The 25,523-nt window shown below is 47.0% G+C and overlaps 1 protein-coding gene across 6 annotated transcripts in view; it reads right to left on the reverse strand.

Annotated features, from left to right (window-relative positions):
• The window catches only part of DYSF (dysferlin), a 396,353-nt gene that overhangs the window by 337,358 nt on the left and 33,472 nt on the right, over positions 1-25,523 (reverse strand). For 2 of the 6 annotated variants that reach the window (XM_089652226.1, XM_089652224.1), the window contains exon 1: positions 8,302-8,420. The exons of 2 other annotated variants lie outside the window; for them this stretch is intronic. In XM_089652226.1, coding sequence (XP_089508352.1) covers positions 8,302-8,395 — 94 coding nt within the window. In that variant the 5' untranslated portion in view covers positions 8,396-8,420. Of the gene's footprint in view, positions 1-8,301; positions 8,422-25,523 lie in introns of those variants that run through there. 2 more of the 6 variants (XM_089652229.1, XM_089652227.1) reach the window with 2 other exon arrangements.

The following is a 25,523-nucleotide window of genomic DNA, read 5'->3' on the forward strand; positions in this document are numbered from 1 at the left end:
TGGCATCAAAGACAGGTCACAATTCCTACCAACGACACCAACAATGGGGCACAATTCCTACCAATTACACCAACAATAGGGCACAGTTCCTCCCAATGACACCAGCTTTGGGGCATAATTCCTCCTAACGACATCAAAGACAGGGCACAATTTCTTCCAATGACACCAACAATGGGGTGCAGTTCCTCCCAATGACACCAGGGATGGGGCATAATTCCTACCAATGACATCAAAGACAGGGCACAATTCCTACCAATGACACCAACATTGGGGCATAATTCTTCCGAACAACATAAAAGATAGAGCACAATTCCTACCAATCATACCAACAATGGGGCACAATTCCTACCAATGACAGCAACGATGGGGCACAGTTCCTCCCAATGACAAAAACGTTGGGGCATAATTCTTCCTAACAACATCAAAGATAGGGCACAATTTCTTCCAATGACACCAACAATGGGGTGCAGTTCCTCCCAATGACACCAGTGATGGGGCATAATTCCTACCAATGACATCCAAGACAGGGCACAATTCCTACTAATGACACCAACGTTGGGGCATAATTCTTCCTAACAACATGAAAGATAGAGCACAATTCCTACCAATCATACCAACAATGGGGTACAATTCCTACCACTTACACCAACAATGGGGCACAGTTCCTCCCAATGACACCAGCTTTGGGCATAATTCCTCCTAACGACATCAAAGACGGCACAATTCCTACCAATGACACCAACAATGGGGCGTTTTAATAACGCTGGTAATGTTAGCTGTGTAAAGTCACGTTAAAAACATGAGTTTTTCAGAGTTTTTTAGCATTTTTGTATTAGTGTTTAGTGGCGTTTTGCCACGTTTAGCTACATTTTCCACATTTTGCATTTTTTTGACCAGAAAAAAAAAGTCCAAAAACACTGGTTTGCCGTGCGTTACCGCGTTTTTCAGCATTAGAGTGTTTTTACAGCTAAAAACTCCTTTAGAAACCCACTAGTTCTGGTTTTTTTTCCTGCCAAAAATCGTTGATTCCAGTCTGTGTGTGTATGGACACATAGGATAACATGCTGGGGGGTTTACTGGCTGTAGAAAAAAAAACATCAAAAGCCAAAACCAGCCGCTGTAAAAACGTCCCGTGTGCAGGAGGACTAAAAGATGAGCCCGGTTGCTTGCCCGCAACAGGGCTAAAGGTAAAAAAAAAAAAACGACCTACCTGGCGCCCGGAACTACATGTCTCGTGCGTCAGGGATATACATTGAACATCCCTGTGCACTGTTTGCTCCCACTGATGTTGGGGTATTATCTGTTCCTGCTGGTCACAGTCTGGCCCCCCTAAGGTCGGGAGGACAGTCAACTGGCCCTTTGCTTACCCCCCGGTCACATCAGGTGTGATTTGGCATGCGATTTCCATGCCATGTGACTTGCAAATCGCATGCCAAGTCCCACCCTATTGTCTGCAATTGGTCACATCGGTGCGGTTCCAACTTGGTCGGAGCCGCACCAATTTCTAAAGTAGTCCATGCACTACTTTTGGTGTGATTTGCATAGACCTCTGTGTCAGATGTCTTGCCAATCGCACCTGAAATTGGCGGCTCCCCCGACTTTGAAATCGTGCGACTTCACTGTAAGTCACGCAATTTCAAAGTCGAGCTTGATGTGACCGGGGAGGGGGGGTTAGAGAGTTTAGAGAGTCTTAATGTAGGAGATTGGCTGGGATGACAGCAGCCTGGCAGTTCCAGCTTTCGCACTTGTTGATCTTGTGGCCCAATATAGAGCCTAATGGAGGATTCTATTTATAAACTTGGTTTCCTCTTTATATAAACATCAAGTTGTAGATCTGTTATTTGTGTCACCAAACTCGGGTCCCCCATACACTGAGCATCAGGACAGGGAATGGCCCTTGTGGGAGGGGCTGGACAGGAAGCACGCCGGTGGTGATTACACGCTGTGTCACTGTCAGCAGAGTTCAACTTGCCACAATCTTTTTCCATAAGAACAATAAAATTCCCTAAAGATACCAGTACCAAATAAATTGTTACATAGCTGTCACTATCAGCACAGTACAACCCCCTACAAACTGTTTCTATAAGAACAACACAATTCCCAAAATATGTCACTGCCAGCACAGTATAAATAGAAGATAGATAGATAGATAGATAGATAGATAGATAGATAGATAGATAGATAGATAGATAGATAGATAGATGATAGATAGATAGATAGATAGATAGATAGATAGATAGATAGATAGATGGATGGATGGACGGATGGACAGATAGATAGATAGATAGAATATATATGGGCCCCTATAAAGGTTTTAATAATTGAAAGTGAAATGTTGTGTCTGTAGAGACATGCACTGAGTGTACATACACTCTACACGGGAACATGTATCACGGCTCCAGGCTCTGCTTCGCCTACAGAAGATGTGGGTTGTGTATGACGGTCCATGTTACTAATATCTGGGGACAGAGTAACAGAGCTCCAGGCTGCTTACACCATGAGGTCCTCTGATGAGAAACAGAAGTCACATATTCCAGGAGGGGAGTGCTGGGTCTCTGTTTTATGTGGGGTAAACGGACCCACGTGTCTTGTATATACACTATATTGCCAAAAGTACTGGGCCGGCCTTCCAAATCATGTGATTCACGTGTTCCAATCCCCTCCATGGACACAGGTGTATACAATCAAGCCCCTAGGCATGCAGACTGCTTCTACAAACATTGGTGAAAGAATGGGTCGCTCTCAGGAGCTCAGTGACTCCAAGCGTGGTCCCGTGATAGGTGGTCACCTGTGCAATAAGTCCATCCGTGACATTTCCTGGCTACTAAATATTCCACGCTCAACTGTTATTATAACAAAGTGGAAGCAACTGGGAACAACAGCAACTCAGCCACCAAGTGGTAGGCCACGTCACATGACAGGGTGGGGTCAGCGCATGCTGAAGCGCACAGTGCACAGAAGTCACCAACTGTCTGCAGAGTCAATAGCTAAAGACCTCCAAACTTGGTGTGGCCTCCAGATGAGCACAACAACAGTGTGTAGAGAGCTTCATGGAATGAGTTTCCATGGCTGAGCAGCTGCATCCAAGCCTTCCATCACCAAGTGCAATGCAAAGCGTCGGATGCCGTGGTGTAAAGCATGCTGCCACTGGACTCTAGAGCAGTGGAGACGTGTTCTCTGGAGTGACCAATCAAGCTTCTCTGTCTGGCAATCCGATGGACGTGTCTAGGTTTGGTGGTTGGCAGGAGAACAGTACTTGCCTGACTGCATTGTGCCAAGTGTAAAGTTGGTGGAGGGGGATTATGGTGTGGGGTTGTTTTTCAGGAGGTGGGCTTGGCCCCCTAGTTCTAGTGAAGGGAACTCTTAAGGCATCAGCATACCAAGATATTTTGGACAATTTCATGCTCCCAACTTTGTGGGAAGAGTTTGGGGATGGCCCCTTCCTGTTCCAACATGACTGCACACCAGGGCACAGAGCAAGGTCCATAAAGACATGAATGAGTGAGTTTGGGGTGGAGGAACTTGACTGTCCTGCACAGAGTCCTGACCTCAACCCCATAGAAAACCTTTGGGATGAATTAGAGCAGAGACTGCAAGCCAGGCCTCCTCCCCCGACATCAGTGCCTGACCTCACAAATGTGCTTCTGGAAGAATGGTCCAACCTTCCCATAGACACCCTCCTAAACCTTGTGGACGGCCTTCCCAGAAGAGTTGAAGCTGATATAGCTGCAAAGGGCGGGGCAAACTCAATATTGAACCCTATGGACTAATGCAAGCCATAGATGGGTCGAAAATCGGCCGATTTTTCGGAGGAAAAAAAAAAAATCAGCCGATTTTCGGATCGATAGTGGATTAATAGGTCAGCCGTTTTTTGGGATTTTGGCACATTTTTTTTATTGGTAAAATTGGAAAAAAAATGATGGGCAAATCTGCCGATCTTTTTACCGATAAAAAATCTGCGCATGAGCCGTGACCTGCAAGAAGAAGTAAAAGAAGAAGAGAAAGAAGAAAAAGAATTCCAGTCCGCTATTATATTTGACATGAAAAAGTCTTGCGGTTGCAACAATGTATCTATTTGTATCCGAATAAAACCATCTGTATCCGAAATGGATACAAATAGATACATTGTTGCAACCGCAAGACTTTTTCATGTCAAATATAATAGTGGAGCTCTCTGCAAGGGACAGAAGTAATTAAATGCCGGCCGTAGACGGGACGAAAATCAGCCGATTTTTTTTACCGTTGGTGGTAATGTCAGCCTATTGAACGACCGATTTTTCGTTTTTTTGTTAAAACACCAGCCGGTTTTCTCCCCGTCTATGGCCTGCATAAGACTGGGAGACATCCGCATACTGCGGTGCAAGCTCAGGTCTGTTTATTTGTTTGCTTTCTTCTGCTTGGAGGCCCATAGAATTGAACAGTACATACAGTATGGTGAGTTTTGTACGCCTTCTTATGTGTTTTCAGTCTCTGATAACAAGCCTAGAACATTTTTTATGTGCCTCTTTATGTGCGTTTTGTAACCCATAGACATGCATGTGTCACAAAAATACGTCGAGTCCAATGGGGCTGTTCACATCTGTGCACTGCGTTGGTAAATACCAGGAATGTCCAATTTTGGGGCATTTTTATTTGCTGTGATTCCCAATAAAATAACGCTGTTCTCATATTGATGTGTTTTTGCTGCGTTTTTACTGTGTTAAAAAAATGCAATCCCTTTAAATCCTATCGGACTCTTCACACCACTGCGAGTACGGTGCATTTTTAAAAGTCCTGCATGCTGCATCTATGGTGCGGTTTTCAAAACCAAAAACGCAGCTCCCCCCCTTTCCCGTTGAAATGGATAGAAAATGCATCAAAATCAAATCTGTGCTGCATTTTTTGAGTCACATGTCCAAGTTTCACAGGTCCATGCTGGGTGATCGGCACCCAGGAAATGCACCAGAAATGCGGCAACAGCTCATATCAGGGGCGGACTGACCATTTGGAAACCCCGAGGGCCCGGGGTCAGTAGGGGGCCCCATGAGATGCCCCTGGTACCTTTTTCATAGGCTTTTTTGAGTTTGGGCAAGGACACAGGGGCCCCATGATCCCCTATTGCCCAGGGGCCCCATGAGTTGTCAGTCCGCCCCTGGCTCATATGCATTGCGTTCAGGCAGTGTGAAAGCAGCCTAAGAAAAATGCATGAAAGCGTGTGTATGTTGAAAACGGATGATAAATCAGATGAGGGCAGACACAGACAGATTTGAGCCCAGTTCAGCATGTGCACTGCTTTCAAAAACAGGTAAATGAGCCCGACCGACAAGCGCACCAATGCTCGCCCTCCTGAGGATTTCCCCCCCTTCCTGACCAGGCCATTTTTTGCGACACGGCACCGCCTTACTTTAACTGACAATTGCGCAGTCATGCAACGCTGCACCCAAATTAAATTTCCGTTCTTTTTTTCCCATGAATTGAGCTTTCTTTCTGTGGTATTTGATCGCCTGTGCAGTTTTTATTTTTTGTGCTATAAAAAAGGACGACAATTTTGAGAAAAAAAAACCAATATTTTTGACTTTTTGCTATAAAACGTGCCTGGTAAAAAAATTCAAAAATCAAATTTCGTCCAAAATGTATTCTGCTCCATGTCTTTGCTAAAAAAAATCCCAATAAGTGTAAATTAATTGGCTTACGTGATAGTTATAGCGTCTACAAATGGCGGTATACAGTATATACTTGGATTTTTTCTTTTTTTTTTACTAGTAATGGCGGCGATCAGTGACTTATAGCGGGACTGTGGCGGGCGTTCTGACACTGGGGGGGGGAACTGACTTGGTGTCACTGACATCCCCAGTGACACTAATACAGTGATCAGTGCTAATAAAAAGCACTGACACTGTACTAATGGCACTGGGCAGGAAGGGATTAACATGAGAGGCAATCAAAGGGTTAACTGTGTGCAGGGAATGTTTTACTAGGGGGCGGTGTCTGTGTTCTTCACTGTAATCACACTGCTTTGGATGGCTGTACTGTGTACAGCCATCCAGAGCAGTGTGCCTGAGCTGACTGGGAGGAGAACTGTTAGTAAACAAAACAGTCCTCTTCCCTGTCAGAGATCCTCAAAAAGCACCGAGCGCCAATGAGTAATCACCCGGTGATTGACAGACACATACATATACGTGATTCTGCGCACTCATGCCGCCGTGTAGCAGTATTTCTGCTATAGGGCGGACAGGAAGCGGTTAACAAGTTCCAAAAAAAAGTAAAAACAGCAGAAAGGCAAAGGTGTGAACCTAGTTCTTTCTAGGGACTTTTTACTTTTAGGGCCGGTTCACACTATGCCCTGATATGAATTCCACAGCAACGCGCTATGCGTTCCTGTGCGTTTCCTATGTGGGCCTATGCGATGCGATTTCATGCCCATTCATTTGATTGGGAAGAAATCGCACCGTGCTAAAAGTAGTGCATACACTTTTTTTAAACGCACCACATCACATGGTACTGTGTACCATGTGGTTTGGTGCCAGCCAGTGCAGGCAAAGGCAATGCGTTTGCGACCTGCGTTCGGAGTGTGGTTAACGGTTACTGACCCCCCGCAAGGTCATTGCGATGGGAATGCGGTGCAGGAAGTCACACCTGAACTCAGCTCTCACGCTCCACCAGGGGTGGGCTGACCATTTGGAAACTAGGGCACTGCCCGAGGGCCCGGGGTCAGTAGGGGGCCCGATGAGATGCCCCTGGTACCTTTTTCATAGGCTTTTTTGAGTATGGGCAAGGACACAGGGGCCCCATGATCCCCTATTGCCCGGGGGCCCCATGAGTTGTCAGTCCGCCCCTGCGCACCGCATTCTAGTGTGAATGAGCACTGAGGGCCGGATCACATAATGTCCTGATCTGAATTGCGCTGTGCTTTCCTGTGCGATTCATCTGCAGTTTTGTGTGGTGCAATTTCAAGCCCATTCATTTGAATGGGCTGAAATCACGAAAAAACAAAAGTAATGCATGCACTACTTTTTGAAACACATGACAACCGCATTGCATGCTAGGTGCCCCATAGGAAATCATGGTAAATGGACTGAACTGCGCTTCTGCAAAACGCTGTGGAAAATGCGCTGTGCAAATCACATGCGAATTGTGTGCGGTGCCATTAGAGCCATACATTTTGTATGGCTCCAATCACACCAAATCTGCACCAAAAACGTGCCAGGACCCTTTTTTTCGTCCGCACTAGAATGGGATTGCATTTTGCAGACCGATTTTGGGGTGTTAACTTAACATACACACCCACAGCGGTTTGCACGAACGGGGTGCGACTCTGATGCGGTGACAACTTTGCACAGAAAGTGGTGCAAATTCCACACCACATAAGTGTGAACCTGGCTCAGGGACTTTTTTGAACGCAAAACGTTGCGTTTTTGGTTCTATAGCCAGGGTTCACACTGATGTGATGCGGAATTCACAGCGTTTTCAGTGTGAATTCTGCACCGCATCAGAATCGCACCCCATTCATGCTGCAGGTGTGTATGTTAAGTTAACGCCCCGAAAGAGGTTTGCAAAACGCTGTGCGATGTGCAGAATCGGATCGCATAGGTGTGAATACCCATGCGATCTGATTCTAGTACAGACCAAAATAGGGTCCTGCACGTTTTTGGTACGGGAGCGATGTGAATAAAGACATACATAATGTACGGCTCCAATCGCACCGCACACAATTCGCATGTGATTCGCACAGGAATGCGGCGCGGTTCCTATGCGAATCACATGCGATATACCGCACATCACATATGTGAACACAGCCATAGACTTCAATGGGAATGCTGCAGAAAAGCATGTATTGCATTTTTTCTGCGTTTTGCGCTTAAAATCTGCCTAGCAACAAGAAACTTTTTTTAAAAACCCGCAAAACGCATCAAAAACGCAATGCAGAAACGCATAGGTGTGAATCAAGGGTAAAAAAAAAGTCCCCAACCCTTTCCAAAAACACAGCAGCTCAAAAAAAGCATAGAGGTGAAAGCGTTCCTTAGGAAACCATGTTGCATGGACTGTAGGGGGTTTCTGCAAAAAGCAGTAACAAAAACGCATCGGTGTGAACGGAGACTAAAAACTTACATAAGACGCTGGGACTGTGTGAACAGACAAGGACACAGCATAGAAGGGTGTACAAATAATCAGGAATTTGGAGAAGACTCCTGGACATACCCAGAGGCAAGAAGTACAAAATTCCAGCAGCGCAGGCTGTCCGGAGCGCATCCCGACAATAGACATGGGGATCGTGCCTAGGCACAGGCAGCCATGGAGGAGCGACCACCCAGCTCTACTCACCCCTGAAGGACAGTCTGGTGACCGGGTCACAGTTCTTGTCCCCCTTGGTCAGGTAGGACAGGTTGTTGGCCCTCTGCAGCACACAGCGCAGCATGTCAGCCGGAGTCCCGCACCTCCTCACTCCGAGTCCCGCACCTCCTCACTCCGAGTCCCGCACCTCCTCATTCAGCACTCTGGATGGGATGCTGAGCCAGAGAGGGGCGGGGCCCGACTCCACTTCTGACACCTCGCCCCGCCCCCTTCGCTCACGGCCACGCCCACCCGAGCTCCTCTCCCTGGGAATGTGTTCATGTCTCAGCCTGTATCTGGGGAAGAGGAGGATTCCTGTAAACTCTGCACAGGGGATGATGGTTTATTGTACTCATAGATACATATTATCAGTGTACCTCACTGGGGGGGGGGGGGATGTCCTTTAATTCATTTATTTCAGGTACTTATATAGCACCATCAATTTACACAATTTATTTTGTTTTTGGTTTATTATTCATTGTTGAGTATCCGGAGGAAACCCACGCAGGCACAGGGAGAGCATGCAAACTCCAGACAGGTGGTGCCATGGTTGGGATATGAACCAATGACCCTAGTACTGCCAGGTGGAAGTGCTAACCATTTAGCCACTGAGCATATTATCACTGTACCTCATTGGAGGGGGGATATCCTTTAATTTACTTATATATTTATTTTAATTCAGCTCTCCTGCATTTCTTTCCTGTTTAGCTATAGTACACGGCTCAAAAAAATGAAAGGAACACTGTGAGAACACGTCAGATCTCAATGGAGACAAATCTCCTGCTGGATCTCTATACTGATCTGGACGGGTAATGTGTTAGGAAGGTAAGGATGCCCCATTGTTTGATGGAAATGAAAATGATCGACCTACAGAGGACTGAATTCAAAGACACCCCGAAAATCAAAGTGAAAAAATGATGCAGCAGGGGAGTCCATTTTGCTGAAATGTCATTGCAGCAACTCAGAATGGTCCTCAGCAGGGGCAGACTGACAACTCATGGGGCAATATGGGATCATGGGGCCTCTGTGTCCTTGCCCAAACTCAAAAAAGCCTATGAAAAAGGTACCAGGGGCATCTCATGGGGCCCCCTACCGACCCCGGGCCCTCGGGCAGTGCTCGAATTTCCAAATGGTCAGTCCGCCCCTGGTCCTCAGTAGTTTGTATGGCCCCATGTGCTTGTAGGCATGCCTGACAATCTTCATTGTGCACTCCCACTCCCTTCATCCCTTCCTTGGGTCCCCAACTCCATACATCCCCCCAATTTTGCACTCTCGGTCCCTCCACCCCTTTATTGGGCACCTTAATTCTGTATAACCCCTCTTCTTCTCCAAGCTCACTGGTATTTGGAGGAGTTCCCATACATGGCAGTTGGCAGTGGTCCTGGGAAGGAGGGAGGAGAGGAAAGGAAGGAGAAGAGAGATCAGAGCCATCCTCAACTGACCAGAGCAGTTCACTGCCACACACTCAGTGGGAGCAGACTGATCGATCTCCTCAACTCCGCCAACTCTGACCTAGAACCACCCAACCGGACCTGTCCCTACAGCCTAAGAGGGAGAGTGCGCCACTGTCAGGAATAGGAGTGTGCACAGACCAATCTTCTTTTTAACCCAAATACTGACTAATTTTGCACCCAGGTCATCCGTCAAAGAAGCTCTGCCCAGAGCCAGTGGAACCAGCAGCCTCTCATATAGGAGAAGACCAGGCGATGGAAAAGTTAACAAGAAAATGTGACACCTGTACCCCATGTTCCTAAATTGGAACAAGAGGTAGAACTCCTATGCAGCATTGGTGGAGTATGAGGAAGGTGAGGATCACTTGAGTTGAGTACAAACAGTACCTCCTACTTAATCTGGACCAGGGGCGGACTGACAACTCATGGGGCCTCCAGGCAATAAGGGATCATGGGGCCCATGTGTCTTCGCCCACACCCAAAAAAGCCTATGAAAAAGACAATGAAAGGTACCAGGGGCATCTCATGGGGCCCCCAGGCAATAAGGGATCATGGGGCCCCTGTGTCCTCACCCACTCAAACCACGCCCCAAAAAAGCCTCTGAAATGTACCAGGGGCATCTCATGGGGCCCCCTACTGACCCCGGGCCCTCGGGCAATGCCCGAGTGCTCAAATGGTCAGTCCGCCCCTGATCTGGATGTATATTTTTTGTCCAGGTGTTGATGGCTTCACTAGCAGACTGGAGGTCAGTCGTCACCAAGTGAGGAAAAAGAGAGTCCTACTGTATGTCTCCAACCATAGAAGCAGGGGTTTATGTACCACAAGGCAAACATGGCACTTGCCTAGGGTGGCATTTTTCAGAGAGGCAGCACCTTCCTCCAGAAGAAGGGATGAAAGAAGGGACATGTGCACCATGGGAACTAGGTGGGATCCGAGAGAGGCTGTGGGCTGCTTGATGGTGTATTTAGAGCCTGACTCTTGTCCCCAGGGATGTCCGGAGCTGTGAAGATGAGTGGGGGGTAGTCAAAGGCTCTCCCGGGTGGGGGGCAGGGGTGTTGCTGGTCAATGTCAGGCTCTCTCCATGGGAGGTGGAAGGAGGGGGTGGTGTTGGTCGGTGTCCGTGGGGGCAGTCAATTTTTGTGTTGCCTAGAGCAGCACAAAACCTTAATACATCACTGCATAGAAGTCAACCAGTAATGGGTCCAATCATCCCCTTTATCCATTCATTTTGCTTGGGTGATCTGATCCTGCCAAGCAAATGGCAAAACCAAATTTGTCGGAGTGAATCCTGATGGAATCACTCATCAATAAATGAAGCCTCCAGGTACAGGAAATATTGCGTCACAACCAGGGGCGGACTAACCATTTGGAAACTCGGGCACTGCCCGAAGGCCCGGGGTCAGTGGGGGGCCCCATGAGATGCCCCTGGTACCTTTTTCATAGGCTTTTTTGAGTTTGGGCAAGGACACTGGGGCCCCATGATCCCCTATTGCCCGGGGGCCCCATGAGTTGTCAGTTCGCCCCTGGACACAACCATAAGTCCAATCATATTGCACATGGCAATGTTTTCCGATGGAAGGATAACCGTAACCAGTGCAGCAGAGACATCCAGAGAGATTCCAGGTCTAATAATGTTTCTGGCAATCCTGGTTTGTTGCGTAGATCGACCTACTACAAAATTCACACAAATTCTCTGAGACCAATGAGTCAATGACCGGAAATTACAAAGACATTCATATTTCTGTGGATTGACTCTAAAGAGTTCCATTGGCTCTACAGAACGGTAGTGTATGAAGGCATTCTTACTTCTGTCTCCACACTCAGTTATACACAGGAACTCAAGCAAGATGGGATTTGTCCATTCCTCCTCCAGGGCAAGTTTTATATCTCATTAGGAAGCTTGCATTGCAAATCCTATGCCAAGGTGTGAGGGTTCCTACCCAGTAAAATTGGAGAGAGTCTCACTTTCCTGCCTTACCTGGAGCTACCTACATAAAATGATCCGTTTACACAAATACTTTGCTGATGAGGTGAGGTGCTTCAAGAAGAAAGGGCCGGTTCACATAATAGAAACACAGCCCAGATGCGTTCCAGATGAGTTTCTGCATGCACGTTTTTGAGGTGTTTCGGTGCGTTTTTGACGTTTCGGTGTGTTTTTTCCTCTCTTGTTTTCTTCAGTTCAAATAGGGACATGTACAGTATGTTCCACTGCATTTGTGGTGTGTTGCGGTGTGTTTTTGAAACGTTTTACCGCGTTCCAGTACAGTTCTGTGCAGGAAAAATGCAGCTTGTTCTGCTTTTTTTTTCTGCAACCCTAATGCACTGGAACTGCAAGCACTGATGTGAACTATAACATTGGCAACCATATGACCTATTTCATGTGTGTTTTGGATGCAGAAAAAAAGCAACTGAAATATACATCTTCACGAAAAAAAAAAAATATATTGTTTTCTTTATGATATATGGGGGGGGGGGGGGGAGCTTTCTACAGCAAGTCCATAGCATAAAATAAACAAAATATGTGCTTGTCTGACCCACTAATTGAACCTAAAGGTGTTACTGCACCCAGGACCCTGCATTCACTATATCTGGTCTCCCCAGACCCTGCATTCACTATATCCGCTCTCCCCGGACCCTGCATTCACTATATCCGCTCTCCCCGGACCCTGCATTCACTATATCTGGTCTCCCCAGACCCTGCATTCACTATATCTGGTCTCCCCAGACCCTGCATTCACTATATCTGGTCTCCCCGGACCCTGCATTCACTATATCCGGTCTCCCCGGACCCTGCATTCACTATATCCGCTCTCCCCGGACCCTGCATTCACTATATCTGGTCTCCCCGGACCCTGCATTCACTATATCCGCTCTCCCCGGACCCTGCATTCACTATATCTGGTCTCCCCGGACCCTGCATTCACTATATCCGCTCTCCCCACACCCTGCATTCACTATATCCGGTCTCCCCGGACCCTGCATTCACTATATCCGGTCTCCCCGGACCCTGCATTCACTATATCCAGTCTTCCCGGACCCTGCATTCACTATATCCGCTATCCCCGGACCCTGCATTCACTATATCTGGTCTCCCTGGACCCTGCATTCACTGTATCTGGTCTCCCTGGACCCTGCATTCACTATATCCGGTCTTCCTGGACCCTGCATTCACTATATCTGGTCTCCCTGGACCCTGCATTCACTATATCTGGTCTCCCCGGACCCTGCATTCACTATATCCGGTCTCCCCAGACCCTGCATTCACTATATCTGGTCTCCCGGACCCTGCATTCACTATATCCGGTCTCCCCGGACCCTGCATTCACTATATCCGCTCTCCCCGGAACCTGCATTCACTATATCCGGTCTCCCCAGACCCTGCATTCACTATATCAGGTCTCCCCGGACCCTGCATTCACTATATCTGCTCTTCCCGGACCCTGCATTCACTATATCTGCTCTCCCCGGACCCTGCATTCACTGTATCCGGTCTTCCCGGACCCAGCATTCACTATATCCGCTATTCCCGGACCCTGCATTCACTATATCTGGTCTCCCTGGACCCTGCATTCACTGTATCCGGTCTTCCCGGACCCTGCATTCACTATATCCGGTCTTCCTGGACCCTGCATTCACTATATCCGGTCTCCCTGGACCCTGCATTCACTATATCTGGTCTCCCCGGACCCTGCATTCACTATATCCGGTCTCCCCGGACCCTGCATTCACTATATCCGGTCTCCCGGACCCTGCATTCACTATATCTGGTCTCCCCGGACCCTGCATTCACTATATCTGGTCTCCCCAGACCCTACATTCACTATATCTGGTCTCCCCAGACCCTGCATTCACTATATCTGGTCTCCCCAGACCCTGCATTCACTATATCCAGTTTCCCCAGACCCTGCATTCACTATATCTGGTCTCCCCGGACCCTGCATTCACTATATCTGGTCTCCCCAGACCCTACATTCACTATATCTGGTCTCCCCAGACCCTGCATTCACTATATCTGGTCTCCCCAGACCCTACATTCACTATATCTGGTCTCCCCGGACCCTGCATTCACTATATCCAGTCTCCCCAGACCCTGCATTCACTATATCTGGTCTCCCCGGACCCTGCATTCACTATATCCGGTCTCCCCGGACCCTGCATTCACTATATCTGGTCTCCCCAGACCCTGCATTCACTATATCCAGTCTCCCCGGACCCTGCATTCACTATATCTGGTCTTCCTGGACCCTGCATTCACTATATCCGGTCTGCCTGGACCCTGCATTCATTATATCCGGTCTCCCCGGAACCTGCATTCACTATATCTGGTCTCCCCGGACCCTGCATTCACTATATCTGGTCTCCCCGGACCCTGCATTCACTATATCTAGTCTCCTACAGTACACAGAACATGGAAATTCAAATATTTTAGTAAATATAAACTGCTAAATACCTTTTCTCATCAGCAGTTAGAGCAGTCTTGTGACTACTATCAGTGTCCAGCCGAACACTTGTTAAAGCATGTAGGAGGAGTTTTTATTCTGTTCTAGGAGGATGCAGAACCCCTGACCCTCTGTCTGGCCAGTGCTGATCACATGCACTCTCCCAAGATAAAAAAAAAAAAACTCTCTAGCAATACACACCAAACTGAGCATGTGCAGAGTAACTTCATACAATATGTTTTATCAGGGGATAAGAGGGGGACACTGGAAGAAGGGGAGGATCAGAGAAGACAGGATCAAACAGCCTTTTTACACAATGCAGGGGATTAACCCCTTAGGTTCCACAGTGATATAACAAGCATGCTTTACTGGATATACAGACTGATTGTACTGCTGATTTTACGTCTGGTCCTGACTTACAGGGTACCTCTAATGAGTTCCCACAAATAAACGGACAGCACTTATACCTTTTTAGTGTTCTGCCTGCACTCAGCCTTTTCACCAAGCAGAAGGGAGAGAGAGAGACCTGAGCATTAAGCTGGCCATACATGGGTTGAATTCCGAAAATCTTTACTGATCATTTTCGTTCAAATTTCGCATCGTTAGTGGGCCACAACAACAACCAATTTTCGAGTGACCATCGAATTTGAGCGATTGAACATGTTGGAAATTTTTTTGAAAAACAAATGAATTCCTAATCAGTGATGGAAGAATAGTGCGAGAAATATAATTGAAAAAGAAATGAGCTGTGACCTGGAAAGAAAAGAAAATTCTTGGCCACGAAAACAATTTTCTGTAGCAACATGAGGAGAAATTGAAGACTTGGTTGGTTGAATATCGAAATCAATGGAGGCGCCATCTGGGTACAAACCGCACAAAATGTCCGATTTTTTTCAAGAAAATGCGTTTAGAATTTCGACCCAGGTATGGCCTGCATACGTCAGCTCACAAATATGAAGGCCTGTGCACAGCTGAGAATAATAATGAGGTCTGGCTACCAGGTATGATGTGGACCTGGGACTGGAGACTGGCTCTGGGACTGGGGACTGGCTCTGGGACTGGAGACTGGCTCTGGGACCCGGGACTGGAGACTGGCTCTGGGACCCGGGACTGGAGACTGGCTCTGGGACCCGGGACTGGAGACTGGCTCCGGGACTGGAGACTGGCTCCGGGACCCGGGACTGGAGACTGGCTCCGGGACCCGGGACTGGAGACTGGCTCCGGGACCCAGCACAAGATGTATTAAGATTTTGAGAAAACAAAAGCCTGTTTTCTCCACATCAGTCACAAACCCTAAAGCCTCTCACCATGTGAAGGTGAGCAACGCAAGAAACATATACTGGCGTGCCTTGGTCTACGAACGCCTCGGTTAATGTAATTTTCGGTTTTCAAATGAAAATCCATTGAAAATAATGCCTCGGTTTATGATTTTTTTATTCAGAATATGAACGGATTAATTGGTTTTCAATGCATTTACAAATTTTTTTTTAACCATTTCAATACCGGGCACTTTTACCCCCTTCCTGCCCAGGCCAGTTTTCAGGTTTCAGCGCTCTTACACTTTGAATGACAATTGCGCGGTCATACAACATTGTACCCAAACTAAAATTTTATCATTTTCTTCACACAACTAGAGCTTTCTTTTGGTGGTATTTAATCACCGCCGGGGTTTTTATTTTTTGCTAAATTAACAACATAAGACCAAAAATTTTGAAAAAAAAAGTTTTTCTTTGTTTCTGTTATAAAAGTTTGAAAATAAATAATTGTTCTTCATAAATTTAGGCCGAGATGTATTCTGCTACATGTCTTTGGTGAAAATAACCCAAATTAGAATGTATTTTTTAGTTTGTAGGAAAGTTATAGAGTTCACAAACTATGGTATAGATCTGAATATTGATCAATCCTGAAGTACTGACAGCCAATCTAATTTCTTGAGGTCCAAGAATGTCAGAACAGTACAGATATCCCCCAAATGTCAGAACAGTACAGATATCCCCCAAATGTCAGAACAGTACAGATATCCCCCAAATGTCAGAACAGTACAGATATCCCCCAAATGTCAGAACAGTACAGATATCCCCCAAATGTCAGAACAGTACAGATATCCCCAAATGTCAGAACAGTACAGATATCCCCCAAATGTCAGGACAGTACAGATATCCCCCAAATGTCAGAACAGTACAGATATCCCCCAAATGTCAGGACAGTACAGATATCCCTTAAATGTCAGGACAGTACAGATATCCCCCAAATGACCCCTTTTTGCAGAGTAGACAGTCCGACGTACTTCATAAGAGGAATGGCGAGTTTTTTGAAGTTTGTATTTTTTTTGTCATAGTTTTTCGGAAAATTAAAAAAATTTGTTTCACTATTTTTTTTTTTACATACTGTCACCAGTGCAGTACAGCGTCATCATATAACTGGCATGGCGGTGATCAGGGACACTGACTGGTGACAGTATGGAAAAAAAAAATGTTTTTTTTCTTTTTTTTTTCTTTTTTTTCTTATTTTTTATTAATTTTTTTTTCTTTTTTTTAAGATTTTATTTTCATATTTCACTATGACCAAAGTAGTACAATGTTACCATAGTAACATTGTACTACTTTGGGGAAGTGATCAGTATTTTTTTTTTTTACACAATTTGCTTATAGCAAAGAATTACTTTGCTATAAGCAAGCATTTACCTGAATGACATCGATTCATTCAGTGGTTTTTGTTTTGTTTTGTTTTTTTGTGCTTAGCTGTGATTTGGCCCCAGCTAATCACATGACATGTGCATGTGATCGCTGTAACCATTCACAGCTAGGCACTAGTATACAATGGATGGCATGAATGAAGCCATCCATTGTATACAACTGTCATGTGACCTGCTGTGATTGGTCACAACAGGTCACATGGTACCGGCAACGGGGGCCGATACTCAGATCTGTCATTGGCCGTGTCCGAGGTACAGGGCCAGTGACAGATCGCGCCGCTCCGCCGCTCTGCAGGAGCGCAATCTGCGCATGTGCGGGAGGACGCCATATGGCATCCACCCGGAATGCTGATGACATTTGCCGCCCGCCATTCAGCCATAGGGCGGGCGGCAAATGGTTAATCATGTCCTTCTACAGTATTTATGCCTTTAACCGCCTCCCACCCGCCATATAAGGTAATGACGGGCACAAGGCGGTTCTCTCGTTCTGGGAGGACGTCATATGACGTCGTCCCATTCTGGCTCCGGGGGCGTGCAGCGCAGCGATCGGTGGTGCGCTGTGTCCCTTGGACACAGCGGATCACTGATCAACGGAAAGAGCCAAAGATGTCGGCTCTGTCATGTGATCAGCTGTGTCCAATCACAGCTGACCGCATGTAAATAGGGCATTTCTCTCCTCACGAGCTGTCACGCTGACAGCTCAAGAGGAGAGGAGAGCCGGTAATTGGCATTCCTCAGAGGGGACATGTACACTGATCATCAGAGCACTGAAGATCAGTGTGCCCTGATAATCTGTGTAGCCCCAGCAGTGCCACCTGTCAGTGCTCATCAGTGCCAGCTGTCAGTGCCCATCAGTGCCACATCAATGCCACATATCAGTGCCTACCAGTGCACATCAATGCCACATATCAGTGCCAATCTGAGCTGCCTTTCAGTGCCACCTATCAGTGCCAGTCAGTGCCGCCTATCAGTGCCAGTCAGTGCCGCCTATTAGTGCCACCTATCAGTGCCAGTCAGTGCCACCTATCAGTGCCACCTAACAGTGCCAGTCAGTGCCGCCTATCAGTGCCATATATCAGTGCCATATATGAGTGTTGCCTTTCAGTGCCCATCAGTGATGCCTGTCAATGCCCATCAGTGCCACCTACCAGTGCCTCCTCATCAGTGCCACCTATCAGTGTCCATCAGTGCAGCCTATCAGTGCCCATCACTGCAGCCTCATTAGCGCACATCAGTGAAGGAGAAAAATCACTTATTTACAAAATTTGATAACAAAAACTAAGAAAAAATATTTTTTTTTCAAAATGTTCAGTGGTTTTTGGTTTGTTTAGCAAAAAATAAAAAACCCAGAGGTGATTAAATACCACCAAAAGAAAAATCTGTCACAAAAAAATGATAAAAATGTCATATGAGTACAGTGTTGCATGACCGCGCAATTGTCATTCAAAGTGTGCAGCGCTGAAAACTGGAAATTGGCCCGGGCAGGAAGGGGGTATAAGTGCCCTGTAGGCGAGGGGTTAAAGTTCACTTTATAAAGAGTTTTGAACAGGTAAAATGCATAATTTTTTTTTACTTTTTTCTGACCTCTGGAACAAATGAATTGGTTTTCAATGCATTCCTATGGGAAACCGCATTTCGTTTTACGAATTTTTCGCAATACGAAAAGTTCTGCAGAACGCATTAAATTCGGAAACTGAGGTACGCCTGTACACACTGTCTACGGTCCTGCCAACCAGGGGCTCACAATATACTGCGTATAGACACAACACACAACAGCCTCATTATCTGCCTATAATAAAGACTCTTCACACCTATTGGACATAATAAAATAATAGCAGGGGGATCAGGGGTGTATCTACCGCCAGTTAAACAAGGCATTTGCCTTGGGCAGAATTTTTCAGGAGGGCAGCGCCGCCCACAGGGAGAAGGGACCAGTGGCGTCGCTACAGGGGAGAGCCAATTGCCCCCTAGGTTATTCCTTGCCCCCTGTGTAAACCCCCACTAGGGTCAGACTGTATCAGGCGGCCTTGGCTGGGCTTGGGTGGGGAGGTATGGTGATCTTGTCTGGGCTGTGTTTCCTATAATTCTACTTTAAGTAAATGTACACCATTTATCAGCATGTCAGCATTTCTCAATTATTTCCAAAAGAAGGTCTATGCCTTCAAACATTGTCCTGTCGTACCAAAAAAATGCATTCCTTGACTTCCATCTACTGGCTTTAGTTAGTAATTGATGTCCACAAATGCAGAAACAAGCCCTATGTACCATAATACTCTATTTTAAGCAACACCTTATTTCTGCATTATCTTCCTTTATATAGAACATCTAACAAAAATACCCCCCCCCCCCCCCAGTTCAACAAAGTAGGCCATAGAAGAACCCAATGGTGCTTCCGTGCCTGCAAGCATTGCCTTGGCAAAACCACAGAACTCCCAAAGTCTGTACAAGTCGCCCAACTCTACAATGCTTATACAAAGCTGGGTCAACTGGTGGGTCTATACCTGAGTACCCCAATGCCTAAGGCCCCCATTCCCCAGCCCCACCTTCCCCACCTCAACATTGGCGGTTAGGTTGCTTTCACACTTGATTGCCATTGCCAGTAGTAAGCAGGGGCGGACTGACCATTTGGAAACTCGGGCACTGCCCGAGGGCCCGGGGTCAGTAGGGGGCCCCATGAGATGCCCCTGGTACCTTTTTCATAGGCTTTTTTGAGTTTGGGCAAGGACACAGGGGCCCCATGATCCCCTATTGCCCGGGGGCCCCATGAGTTGTCAGTCCGCCCCTGGTAGTAAGTTCAGGAATTAGGAAGGGGCGAGCCAGAGTGTGGCAATTCATGCTCTGGTTGAGATTTTCAAAACCGATTGGTCTTGTTTTTCGGATAATTGAAATGCATTAAAGCCACTTTCAATTCTAAGTGTCTATTAACATGCGCACATTCCAGTAGACTCACCTCAGGTTAATGAACACTTAAGCCTTGTGTACTATCCATGATGGATAGAATTGGGAAGACCGCTACTGTACTTATTCAGCACGTGACCGCAAAATGCCTTCAATGAAAAATCTCTGGCATGGCCACTGCAATCCATGAAATGAAGGAGGCCATACACCTTCAAAAGATAGTCTTACTACAAGGCATGTACTGGTGGAGTGGTCTTTGACATAAACACGAAGGCCCAGGTCATTCATGGCTAGGCTGAAGCAGGTAAGAGGCACCATGGGTTTTGGCTCATCTCCAGAGGAACAATGATGGGGCAACATTTGCCAATCTCATAATCCCCTGGGCCATTTGCAAAATATTAAACCAGGATCACCACTGGCTACCATATACTGTTGATCAGAGAACGGCAGGCTTGGTTGGGGAGCCAGAGCTCTGGAATGGCACCCATCTGAAATAGAACGGGGTTTAAGGACACAGTTTCAGTTTTAACTTAGGACCCTTTAGACATTCTGGGACAGGTGGTGAAGTACAATGGACGTACATTTTTTATTTAATAATGAATAATATTACAGCATTAATATTACATATTATTCGGGTTGTTGCCCACTATGAATACGATGTTTCCGTCATGTGTCTTTTCTATCAGTTATTGCTTAACGTGGACCTGAACTCATAAAGCTAACATAAAGCTGAACTCATAGGCTAACATATAGTAAAACACCTACTGTAGAAGTATTTATTTTGCCCATGCCCAGTCTTTGTATCTAATTTCTCCTGAAATACAGTAGTGTACTTTATGAGCCTGGGCGTTCATGTTCTACAGCCTTATGGCTGTATATGTGCAGCGTGAGATCATCTAAAACACTGCTGCCTCTTCCTGATACTCCTATTAGATTTGGAGTGAGATTTGGTGATGTCTCTACTGCTCTGGTCATTGTTCTCCTTGCTGGAGAGGAAGCTGCACCTGAGGAACCCCAGTGCAAGGATCTCCCTGCTCCTGCTTCCATCCATTCTGTGAATTTGCTTCTTCTACTTTTGCTGCTGCTTCTTGATCATAATGAAGCAAAGCCTCCATACCAAGACACAGATTATAACAAGGCCTAGTAAGTATGTAAGGGAGCTTCTGATTGGCTGACAAATTACTCAAGCTCCTGCCCTGCTTCCTCTTTGATAGAACACCGACCCTTGCTATAGACAGGACTGCTACAGCTGCTGCTCTAATTCCGTACACTTCACCCAGGTTTCACCAGAAGTTCCAGGGGCAATAGTACACTAGCTAGCCTGAAAGGCCTTTTGCATTTCTACTCCCAGTCCACTTAGTCCATGTTCAGTAAGACAGGAAGACTACAGATGGCTCTTGTGGGTATGGGACTATCTCCCCAAGGGACTTCTGTCCTCTGCAGGGCCTTGGCTGTGCTGACTACACCTGCATAGGTTTAGTGTGTTTGACTCCCATGTCCTGATTGCCCTAGGCTCCTCCTGACCTGGTATATATATGGGCACTACCTCCGCCTGTTACATCACTACAGGAAGGCTTTGTCTGAAACAGGACCTAACACCCCATTACATAATTCCCTATTACCACACTATTCTGAGACAGAGACACCTTCTGGCCGACTAGCTAACTGCACCTGCTTACAAATTACTAATGTAAGTAAATATCAGCTGCAAGTAGATAACAGGCAGTACTGATAACTAGTCCATTGCCCTCTGCTTGCCTTTTATTAGGCTCAGCTTTAACAATTCCGGTCATCTTTGAATATGTTAAACACTGGATGCAAAACTGTTGACAGAACATCCTCCTGCAACACGGGACAAAGTGTTTCTCCAGTTCAAGGTTATTTGTGCCGTAACCACTTGCCCTCCACCCTGTAGCAGAAGTATATAGTGAACACCACTATATTCACTATATCCCCGGACCCTGCATTCACTATATCTGGTCTCCCCGGGCCCTGCATTCACTATATCTGGTCTCCCCGGACCCTGCATTCACTATATCTGGTCTCCCAGGACCCTGCATTCACTATATCTGGTCTCCCCGGACCCTGCATTCACTATATCCGGTCTCCCCGGACCCTGCATTCACTATATCTGGTCTCCCAGGACCCTGCATTCACTATATCTGGTCTCCCAGGACCCTGCATTCACTATATCTGGCCTCCCAGGACCCTGCATTCATTATATCCGGTCTCCCCGGACCCTGCATTCACTATATCTGGTCTCCCCAGACCCTGCATTCAGTATACAGTATTTGGTCTCCCCGGACCCTGCATTCACTATATCTGGTCTCCCCGGACCCTGCATTCACTATATCCGCTCTCCCCGGACCCCGCATTCACTATATCTGGTCTCCCTGGACCCTGTATTCACTATATCCGGTCTCCCCGGACCCTGCATTCACTATGTCTGGTCTCCTCGGACATGGCATTCACTATATCTGGTCTCCATGGACCCTGTATTCACTATATCCGGTCTCCCCGGACCCTGCATTCACTATATCCAGTCTCCCAGGACCCTGCATTCACTATATCTGGTCTCCCCGGACCCTGCATTTACTATATCTGGTCTCCCCGGGCTCTGCATTCACTATATCTGGTCTCCCCGGACCCTGCATTCACTATATCCAGTCTCCCCGGTCCCTGCATTCACTATATCTGGTCTCCCCGGACCCTGTATTCACTATATCCGGTCTCCCCGGACCCTGCATTCACTATATCTGGTCTCCCAAGACCCTGTATTCACTATATCCGGTCTCCCCGGACCCTGCATTCACTATATCTGGTCTCCCCGGACCCTGCATTCACTATATCTGGTCTGCCCGGACCCTGCATTCACTATATCTGGTCTCCCAGGACCTTGCATTCACTATACAGTATCTGGTCTCCCCGGACCCTGCATTCACTATATCTGGTCTCCCCGGACCCTGCATTCACTATATCCGGTCTCCCCGGACCCTGCATTCACTATATCTGGTCTCTCCGGACCCTGCATTCACTATATCCGGTTTCCCACAGTACACAGAACATAGAAATGCAATTGTTTAGTAAATATAGCAGTCTTGTGACTTCTATCAGTGTCCATCAGAGCACTGGTTAAAGCTTTCTAGGAGGAGTTTTCATTCTGCTCTAGGAGGATGCAGAACCCCTGACCTCTGTCTGGACAGCGCTGATTGGCCCTCTGCTGATCACATGCACTTTCCCAAGAGAAAAAAACCTCTCTAACACAACACACCAAACTGAGCATGTGCACAATGACTCCACACGATATGTTTTATCAGGAGATAAGAAGGGGGCACTTGAAGAAGGGGAGGATCAAAGAATACAGGATCAAACATCCTTTTTACACAATGTGGAGGATTAACCCCTTAGGTTTCACAGTGAGTATAACAAGCATGCTTTACTGCATATACAGACTGATTGTACTGTTGTGGGTTTAGCAATATTTTAACTTGTCATTTCTGCAGTTTGTTCTGATTCACATGAAAGCAGAAATGGAAGTTCTATAAATGCTGCGCTGAAACCACTAGATATGACTAATCTTTCCTGTAGTTCCATATTTCAGAATTCTCTGGGACCTGGAGGAATGGTTGGTTCCAAATTGCTCAGCCCAAGGCCAGGCCTCTAAGGTTTGACAGTTAATCCATTTCCCGTTTTTATTTGTACGTAGTCATGGAAAAAATACGTTGAAGATCTGAACTAGACTCCGCACGTTACAAAAACTGCATTATCCTCGGCACATGATATTCATAGGAAAAGGAAAACTGGAGAAAAAATATTAGAAAAAACATTTTTTTTTTAAAATTTTGACAGCGTAATATATTAAATTTCACACATCAACCTCTAATATTCAGGTCCTCCTGCTCAAAGGCAAGAGGAAACTTTCCCTCAATCCCCACTGGTTCAGTAATCACTCTGACTATACTGTGTAATGTAGCACATCACCTGAGGGAAGGCTGCAGCAAGAGGCTGATCTGTATAAGACGTGACCATGCAGACAAAGTTTGCAAAACAAAGTGCTACCTAGCGTTTGCTCTGGGCTGCTCTGAGCACATTCACAGTACATCTTCCCCCGGCTCCGCACATTCACAGTACATCTTCCCCCGGCTCCGCACATTCATAGTACATCTTCCCCCGGCTCCGCACATTCACAGTACATCTTCCCCCGGCTCCGCACATTCATAGTACATCTTCCCCCGGCTCCGCACATTCACAGTACATCTTCCCCCGGCTCAGTACATTCACGATACATCTTCCCCCGGCTCAGTACATTCACAGTTCATCTTCCCCCGGCTCCGCACATTCACGGTGCATCTTCCCCGGCTCCGCACATTCATATTACATCATCCTCCCCCAGCTCCGCACATTCACAATGCATCATCCCCCCGCTCCACACACATTCACAGTGCATCTTCCCCCAGCTCCACACATTCACAATGCATCATCCCCGACTCTGCACATTCACAGTACATCTTCCCCCAGCTCCACACATTCACAATGCATCATCCCCGACTCTGCACATTCACAGTACATCTTCCCCCAGCTCCACACATTCACAATGCATCATCCCCGACTCTGCACATTCACAGTACATCTTCCCCCAGCTCCGCACACATTCACAGTGCATCTTCCCTCGGGCTCCGCACATTCACAGTGCATCTTCCCTCGGGCTCCGCACATTCACAGTGCATCTTCCCCGAGCTCCACACATTCACAGTGCATCATCCCCGACTCTGCACATTCACCGTACATCTTCCCCCAGCTCCACACATTCACAATGCATCATCCCCGACTCTGCACATTCACAATGCATCATCCCTGGCTCCACACATTCACAATGCATCATCCCTGGCTCCACACATTCACAATGCATCATCCCTGGCTCCACACATTCACAATGCATCATCCCTGGCTCCACACATTCACAATGCATCATCCCTGGCTCCACACATTCACAATGCATCATCCCTGGCTCCGCACATTCACAGTGCATCTTCCCCGCCTCTGTACATTCACAGTAAATCTTTCCCCGGATCCGCACATTCGCAGTGCATCTTCCCCGGCTCTGTACATTCACAGTAAATCTTCCCCCAGCTCCACACATTCACAGTACATCTCTCCCCAGCTCCGCACATTCACAATGCATCTTCCCCCAGCTCCGCCAGTTCACGGTGCATCTTCCCCCCGGCTCCGCACATTCACAATACATTTCCCCCGACTCCGCACATTCATAGCACATCTTCCCCCGATTCTGCACATTCATAGCACATCTTCCCCCGGCTCCGCACATTCATAGCACATCTTCCCCCGATTCTGCACATTCATAGCACATCTTCCCCCGGCTCCGCACATTCATAGCACATCTTCCCCCGATTCTGCACATTCATAGTACATCTTTCCCCGGCTCTACACATTCACAATACATTTCCCTCGGCTTCGCACATTCACAATACATTTCCCCCAGCTCCGCACATTCATAGTACATTCCCTGGCTTTACACATTCACAGTACATCTTCCCCCGATTCCGCACATTCACAATACATTTCCCCCGGCTCCGCACATTCACAATACATTTCCCCCGGCTCCGCACATTCACAATGCATCTTCCCCCGGCTCCGCACATTCACAGTACATCTTCCTCCGGCCACTGTGGTCCGGTCACATGATCGGGTCCCTTCACCAGCATCAGGATA

The sequence above is a fragment of the Staurois parvus genome, unplaced genomic scaffold (assembly GCF_062004578.1).
Source record: "Staurois parvus isolate SC_StPar_1 unplaced genomic scaffold, SC_StPar_1.0 ptg000675l, whole genome shotgun sequence".
NCBI lineage: Eukaryota > Metazoa > Chordata > Amphibia > Anura > Ranidae > Staurois > Staurois parvus.